At 47.2% G+C, this 8,544-nt stretch overlaps 1 protein-coding gene across 1 annotated transcript; it reads left to right on the top strand.

The window, feature by feature from the left end:
* Positions 1–4,031: 4,031 nt before the first annotated feature.
* Positions 4,032–8,213, top strand: LOC142918280 (uncharacterized). Its single transcript, XM_076062414.1, has 3 exons — positions 4,032–4,096; positions 4,377–4,445; positions 5,572–8,213. The coding sequence occupies exon 3, from the start codon at positions 5,586–5,588 to the stop codon at positions 6,873–6,875; it is 1,290 nt and encodes a 429-aa protein (XP_075918529.1). The 5' UTR covers positions 4,032–4,096; positions 4,377–4,445; positions 5,572–5,585; the 3' UTR covers positions 6,876–8,213.
* Positions 8,214–8,544: the final 331 nt, after the last annotated feature.

The raw sequence follows: 8,544 nt of genomic DNA, 5'->3' as shown, positions 1-8,544 counted from the left end.
ATCGCAGAGGTGGTCTTTCCAGTGAAAGGACGCAGGATTTCAGACAAAAAACGAGCTAGTTTGTAGGTGGGGGAGCCGATAGTAGAGACTATGGGACGAAGGGGTGTATCTACTTTATGTATTTTTGGTAAGCCGTATAATCTTGGTGGCCTGGCAGCAGAAGGTTTCAACGAAAACTGTTTAGATTGATCAATTAATGCGGTCGAATCAGAAATTATTTTGTTGGTTTGTGTGACGAGGCTGTTGGTGGGATCTCTTTTTATTTTTGTATAACTACCATCGTCGAGTAATTCTTTAATTTTGTTGTTGTATTCTATTTTATCCATGATGACAGTAGCATTGCCTTTGTCAGCTGAGAGGACTATAATATCATTCCTCTTTTTTAATTTATATAATTCAAAACGCTCATCTTTGCTGAGGTTGCTAGCTGGTATCTTAGCGTTTTTGAGGGTTGCAGCGATTTCAGATCTTGCTACGTCTGCAGCGATGTGACCCAGGCCCCTGAGAGCAACGTCTACTTGGGCAATTATATCATTAACTGGTATGTGTTTAGGTGTGACTGCAAAGTTTAGACCTTTAGCTAAAACGGATTTCAGACCATCGGAAATAGAACTGTTACTGCGATTAATTACGACTTTGTTAACGTCTAACTTTTTGGTGTGTGGGTCCGGTCTTTTGTTGAAGAGGAGGTTAAATTTGGAAATCAGGTTTTCCTTACATTTGGTCGACATAGTAGCAGCTGAAGAGGCAGTCATATTGTCTACATGTTCCCAATCCGATGTGGACATTGTTGCCGTCAATGATAAGTGTGATTTGTAGAGTGTCTTGTCTAACTGATCTAGTTCGGTGCGTATAAGTCTGATTTTTTCTGAGATAAGAGCTAAGCTAGTTTTGAAAAGAATTCGTTTCGCATTAGAAGAAGTTACAGCAGCAGAGGTCAGTGTAAATGCGATTGGTATTACCCCAGAGTCGCGGCATCTCTTCAGGAAGGTGAGAGACTCGATCAGCTGAGCTTTCTTATCCCGGAGTTTGTTGAAGGATCTTAAAGTTATGTGAAAACCCTCCCCATAGAGGCGATTAAATTTTGATTTAAAGCTTTCGTGACTGCAGTAATTCATATTCTTAGTTTTTTCGGTAAAGTCACGTTGAAGGGAAACAACAAAATAATAAAATATATATAAAACAATAAAAATTCTCACGACGTTTCGACCATAACTCAAACGGTCGTCTTCAGGTGTGTTGGTTTGCATAAATTTATTTTTAAACGGCGCATTTATTTATATATAGAAAACGTTAGCGCCACGCGCAACGATTTGGCAGTTTATTTAGGACTAGTCCATCGATATTCCTCTTTTCAGAATATCGATGGACTAGTCCTAAATAAACTGCCAAATCGTTGCGCGTGGCGCTAACGTTTTTTATATATAAATAAATGCGCCGTTTAAAAATACATTTATGCAAACCAACACACCTGAAGACGACCGTTTGAGTTATGGTCAAAACGACGTGAGAATTTTTTTATTGTTTTATATATTTTATTATTTTGTTGTTTCCCTTCAACGTGACTTTACCGAAAAAACTAAGAATATGAATAACTGCAGTCACGAAAGCTTTAAATCAAAAGTATCCTGATTGATGAGCAAAACAAAATCGCACTTTAATCATGAATCTATTGTCATAAATGAGTCCGAAATATCAATAGTCATGCTCAAAACCACATTCCTATTGTTATAAAAAATCATTGTACCCCCATTCATGATGACAATTCCAATATGGTCATTATGATGCTCAGAATTACACTTAAATTCTCAGAATCAAGAACATTTATTAAAACAGCAGTGTGCTCAAAATGCTCATTTAACAATTGCAACATGTACACAATCAATTCCAAGATTCTAATCAAAGTAAGTCCTATGTATCGTGGTGTTTTCATGCTTATCCATTATTGCGCGCCCCCCCCAAAAAATATACAAAAGTCTATTTTTATAATGTTTGCACGGTGTACAGTCTGGAAATTACCCACATGGCAAATTTCAAGCTTGGTGCGTGTCGGGAAGTACGCTAAACATTTTGAACAGACGCACACATTCACAACTTTGCCTTTGATATATATGGAGATTAGTAATAAATTGTTAATTTAACTACTTTCATGTTGACGGATTGGAACTAGGAATAGCACTGGCTCACGACGGGGCTTATCGCGTGGTATCTGGGCACTTTATTTGAAACGTAAACCCCACAGTTTGTGAGTACAATTCCTCGCAAGTTGCGTCCACAGAGACAGACAGACAATGAGGTTTCTAGGTAAGAGTAAGAAATAAATATACGTGTGGAGCAGAGACGAGAGAGCCAAGAGGTCACCTCGGGAGACGGGGCGGCGTGTCAACCTTAGTCACGTGACTGAAGGAGTGTGGGCGTGCCGTGCGTGTGTGTGTACTGTGTGTGTGTACCGTGCGTGTGTACTGTGTGTGTGTACCGTGTGTGTGTGAGTACCGTGTGTGTACTGTGCGCGTGTGTGTGTACCGTGTGTGTGTGTACTGTGTGTGTGTACTGCGTGTGTGTGTACCGTGCGTGTCGTGTGTGTGTGTACCGTGTGTGTGTGTACTGTGTGTGTGTGTGTGTACCGTGTGTGTGTACTGTGCGTGTGTGTACGTATGTGTGTGTACTGTGCGTGTGTACTGTGCGTGTGTACTGTGCGTGTGTGTGTGTACTGTGCGTGTGTGTGTGTGTCCCGTGCGTGTCTGTGTGTGTCGTGCGTGTGTGTGTGTACTGTGCGTGTGTGTGTACTGTGCGTGTGTGTGTGCGTGCCGTGCGTGTGTACTGTGCGTGTGTGTGTGTACTGTGCATGTGTGTCGTGCGTGTGTGTGCACCGTGTGTGTGTACTGTGTGTATACTGTGTGTGTGCTGTGTGTGTGTGTACTGTGTGTGTGTGTACTGTGCGTGTGTGTGTGCACCGTGTGTGTGTACTGTGTGTGTGTGTACTGTGTGTGTGTGCTGTGTGTGTACTGTGCGTGTGTGTACTGTGTGTGTGTACTGTGTGTGTGTGTAACGTGTTCGGCGGTAGTCCAGCGGTTAGTATGCTGCTCTACGAACCTAACGACAGCCAACACCCAGTGACGATTATTTGAACCGGTTCTGGGCCTCCCCTAGGTCCACTCAGCCTCAAGTGAGTACCCGGTGTGGTGTGCAAACATCATTACTGGGGAGACAAAGGCGATCGGGCGAGGTGATGGCCACCCATTCCCTTCGCGTGCCACGCCGGCCTTCATAGGTGGTGCTGATACTTGCTAACAACACTTGCCCCAACAGTCTGTTAAGGCTACACGGGGGATCTTTGTCTTTGTATCACCACCCAGGAGTGACGGAGCTTTTGAGGCTCCGAGCCACGTGGGGATCCACAACAGCGTGAGGCGGTGCCACTCACAGGTGAGACTCGGGGATATGTGATTTCTAATCGATAGCCATCCGTCAGTTAACCCATCGCAACTGCTGAGTCTGTCACGCGACTTCCTCCTTCCAGCGAGCCTTTGACGCTTCACGTGGCCTCAAAGTATACACAGTGTGTGTACGTATACACAATAATGTCCACGTTGTTGTTGCTGAGTTCACGCACTCAAGGGAGGGGGCAATGGAAAATGAATCTAAATCAACTTAAACTCCATCCCCATGACCTCATCGGCATGAAGTGCCAGCGGGAGGTGTACCTCGCTAGTGACGTCATGTCACCAAGGTATTCACACTCCCCCAACCCCGTCCACGGCGCTCTTGATCGTGACGTCACCTCCGCTTGGGTTACTGCCGATATCAATCCAGTGGCAATCCTTATTTGGGCAAAGCTACGCCCAGTGACTGGCGGTTCATTAACATAATGTCTTCGTTGAAGCCGTCGAGAGTTTATTGCGATGGGTTCAGCAGCCACGCCCCATCCCTCGACATATGGGCCGGGCTCATTAACATAATTTATTCAGCTACAGAGCCGCTTATTATGGGAGGGGCGTGTCTCTTACCCAGGAAGTGACGTCATGTTACCTGCTGACCCGCGTGGTGTCGCGAGGTAACAGGAGGCTGCCGATCCGCGCTTGCACTGAAATCCGAGGTGAGAAATTCTCATGGTGGTGGTTGTTGTTGTTTACCAAGGTAGAGCCTCGCTCTCTCTCGTAGGGATGTCAGTTGAGTAGCAGCGAGCATGGGAATCGACGTCCAGGTTGGAACTTTAAAACGCGGGGCCTAGCCATGCGGGGCCTTGCCTCCTGCCCTCGCCTGATTGCATTCACTTTAATTATCTCGCTTAAGTTTAATTTGTCGTCACCCGGCTCGCCACTTTGTAACTTTGTTTTATTGTCAATTTTCACGCAGTTTTTATTTTCTTTTGTTAGCAGGCCAAGCCCGCTTAAGCTGCTATACCGCTCTTGTTACCAGAAGTGACCTGCCCACAACAACACAAGGTGAGGCATTGTCAACGTGTGTGAATGTTTTGACTTTAAACTGTGGTGACTGCAGCAATTAATATTCTTGGTTCTTTCGGTAAAGTCACGTAGATAGAAAGTTAAATGAAAATAACAATAAAATAAAAATTACAAATAATTGTAAATAAAGCAAAAAAAAACTCACGTCGTTTTGATCGCAACACAAGTGGTCTTTATTTCATGTAATTGTATTATCTGTTATTGTTATTTTCTATCTACGTAACTTTACCGAAATCAACAAGAATACGTGTGTCAATGTCTATCGGTCAAAGATGCTAAACGGAGTGACGCGCAAACTCCAAATATACAGCAGGCGTCAGGGTCGGGATCGAACCCACGACTTCCTGTATACCAGGTGAGGTAGTTAACATCTCACCACGGAGAGAGACACGCAAACTCCAGTTAGCCTCGGCTGTGTTCATTGATCCTCAATTAATTACTTGGTGGAGTGAGGAAGCATTCATGCCAAGCAGATGAAGGTGGCCAGGCATGATTCTAGACACGCCACCACCTGTTTACCCAGTGACAGTGTACAGTTTGTGTTTGCAGTAACGTCTATTAACTCTGTTGAACATGGAGGTTATAGCATAACAATAGTTTATTTTTGTTTTCCTCTGGAACTCTTTATAAGAATGGAAACAGGAAGTTAACACAGCACACACATTCAGCTGAAGTCGGAACTGTTCATCCCAGCATTTAAGGACATCTGAGCCTGGATTCACACCTCAAAGTTGCGATTGAACGTTAATTTATGCATTTCTGCCTAACACATATAGTATTGTTTTCACCACCCTTTGCTATGTCAGCTGAATTTAGCTCTCATAAATATTCCTTTTGTAGCCAGACAGCTGAAATTGTGTGCTCGGAGTTTTGGGTGGACATTCATTTTGAAAATACGAGGGCTTCCAGGCATGTTTATGACCATTTGCCCTCTCATTGTGTGCCATAACAGCCCTGTGATGAATTTGGGACACTTCTTCACTACTTCATGAATATATGAATAAGTATAGACGTGTAAGTCACGTGTTACTGTGTATATATTCATTCCTCTGTGCCTCGATACTGACGTGTAGATGATGTGGATATTATTTTTTTCTGTCTGCAGCTGACGCTGGTCTGATGGAGCAAGGGCACTCAGCGCAGCTCGGTACGACAAGGAAACAATGCGACCAGCGTGCATACAGCACGGATCGGACTGGAAATTTGACACGGCACCAGAGAACTCGCACGGGAGAGAAACCCTTCAAGTGCACTGTGTGTGGGAAGGCATTTGCATGGCCATCAGTTCTTGAGATCCACCAGAGAACACACACGGGAGAGAAACCCTTCAGGTGCACGGTGTGCGGGAAGGCATTTTCACAGTCATCACATCTGCAAAGACATCAGAGTACACACACAGGAGAGAAACCCTTCAAGTGCACTCTGTGCGGGAAGGCGTTTGCACAGTCCCCACATCTTTTAGTACACCAGAAAACACACACGGGAGAGAAACCCTTCAAGTGCAGTGTGTGTGGGAAGGCATTTTCACGGTCATCTGTTGTTAAAAGACACCAGAGAACACACACAGGAGAGAAACCCTTCAAGTGTAATCTGTGCAGGATGGCGTTTGCACAGCAACAACATCTTCAAGTACACCAGAGAACACACACGGGAGAAAAACCCTTCAAGTGCAGTGTGTGTGGGAAGGAGTTTGCACATTCATCTGCTCTGGTAACACACCAGAGAACACACACGGGAGAGAAACCCTTCAAGTGCACTCTGTGCGGGAAGCCGTTTGCACTTTCATCACATCTTCAAGTACACCATAGAACACACACGGGAGAGAAACCCTTCAAGTGCAGTGTGTGTGGGAAGGCGTTTGCACGTTCATCTGCTCTTAAAAAACGCCAGAGAGCACACACAGGAGAGAAACCCTTCAGGTACACTCTGTGCGGGATGGCGTTTGCACAGTCATCACATCTTCAAGTACACCAGAGAACGCACAAGCATCAGAAGGTCCACAAGGAGTGGAGTCTGAAATCAGCTTGTGAAAGTCAAAGTGCCACAATAAGCCCATCCCTCATGAAACAAGAACCGAAAGAAAATCCCAGCTTGGACACTTTTAAAGGTATCGAGGTGAAATATGAAGAGGTGATGGTGAAGAGGGAAGAAGTGATGGTGAAGAGCAAAGAAGTGAAGGTGAAATGTGAAGAAGTGATGGTGAAGAGCGAAGAAGTGAAGGTGAAATATGAAGATGAAGATTCAACTCCAAAATGGGACCTTCACATCGATGGAGGCAACGTGAAGCAGAAGGAGAATTCTGACTGTGAGGCAGAGCGAGGCAACTCCCAGCAGTTTGTGGAAGTGGAGGTGTGGGTGGACTTCCTCCAAGACAATACAAAGTCAAGTGGAGACCCGGTAGATGTGTAAACTTTGCGTTTTAATAATTGTGTTATTTTATTTTGGGCACCTTTATAATATATGCCACAGGACCCGCACGAGCTTAATCCGGCAATGTCCGGGATACCGTTCCAGTGGCCAACCAGGCAGTGTTGAAAACACTGCGGGTGGAGTTGAGGGTGACGGTGGAGGGCGCGAAGGGGCCGAGTGATGCCGATCGGCGGCGAGAGGGTCACCCGAGAGGATGCCCAGTGGGGAGACGAAGCAATGAAATCGCTACACGTGTCAGGCGCTGGGTGGATCACCGCACAGCGGCATCGTGGGAGGTGGCGACGGCACGGGAAAGTCTCTACCCGCCAGTGGATTGACCGTGGCTGATGGTGATGACGACGACGATGGATGTTACTCACTCAACTTTGCGACGTACGAAACGACGGAGACGCGCGGCGATGTGCGGGGTGTTCAGCGGCACGGTGGAGCCGATGGCCTCCTTGCAGCCGCTGTACAGCTGACGCACGACGTGGAGCAGGGCAGGGAGCACGCTGTCCACTATGTCCTGGCAGCTGCCGCTCAGCTGACCCATAGCCTGCACTAGGGCAGGGGGCACGCTGTCCACTATGTCCTCACTGTGGCTACTGTACAGCTGACCCATAGCCTGCACTAGGGCAGGGAGCACGCTGTCCACTATGTCCTGGCAGCTGCCGCTCAGCTGACCCATAGCCTGCACTAGGGCAGGGGGCACGCTGTCCACTATGTCCTCACTGTGGCTACTGTACAGCTGACCCATAGCCTGCACTAGGGCAGGGAGCACGCTGTCCACTATGTCCTGGCAGCTGCTGTACAGCTGACCCATAGCCTGCAGTAGGGCAGGGAGCACGCTGTCCACAATGTCCTCACTGTGGCTACTGCACAGCTGACCCATAGCCTGCACTAGGGCAGGGAGCACGCTGTCCACAATGTCCTCACTGTGGCTACTGCACAGCTGACCCGCAGCGTGCAGGAGAGGAGTCGGCGCGCTGGCCATGAGCCAGGACATCCCGGGGGGGCAGGCTGGGCCGTCCCTCTCCTGTCCGTCTGCGTGGCCGCTGGTGAACATCGGTCCCCAGGTGGCGACCGCTGCCGGTGGAGAGACATCCTTCACGAGTCCCGAGTAGTTCATATTCTTAGTTTTTTCGGTAAAGTCACGTTGAAGAGAAACAACAAAATAACAAAATATATATAAAACAATAAAAATTCTCACGACGTTTCGACCATAACTCAAACGGTCATCATCAGGTGTGTCGGTTTGCATAAATGTATTTTGAAAACGGCATATTTATTTATTTATATAAAAATAACGTTTGCGTCACGCGCAACGATTGGCTGTTTGCCAGGACTACTCCCGAGTAGTTGTTGATCGTGGTGGTGGCGGTGGAGCCGTTGATGTTCGTACCCCCACGCCGAGATCCTCCGAGGAGTTCAACCACTGGCTGCGTGAGCAGCAGAACCACAGTGAGCACAGCCGTGAAGATCGCCACGCTGGTGGTGGTGGCGAAGTTCTCCGCAGACCTCGAAGTGGAGGAGCAGCGTGGGGCAAGGTGGTTGCCTCTCCCGGAGCCGACTCCACTCTGGTCGCTCCAATGGATGCACCTTAGTCACAGGCCTTTAATGACAAGAACGTGAAGTTGAACACTCAGTTCCTAGGTTAAACCTGCATGGT

The sequence above is a fragment of the Petromyzon marinus genome, unplaced genomic scaffold (assembly GCF_048934315.1).
Source record: "Petromyzon marinus isolate PM22_M1 ecotype Great Lakes invasive population unplaced genomic scaffold, UKy_Petmar_22M1.pri1.0 PM_G_Scaffold_6, whole genome shotgun sequence".
Lineage (NCBI taxonomy): Eukaryota > Metazoa > Chordata > Hyperoartia > Petromyzontiformes > Petromyzontidae > Petromyzon > Petromyzon marinus.
This window is presented reverse-complemented; position numbering and strand designations above follow the sequence as displayed.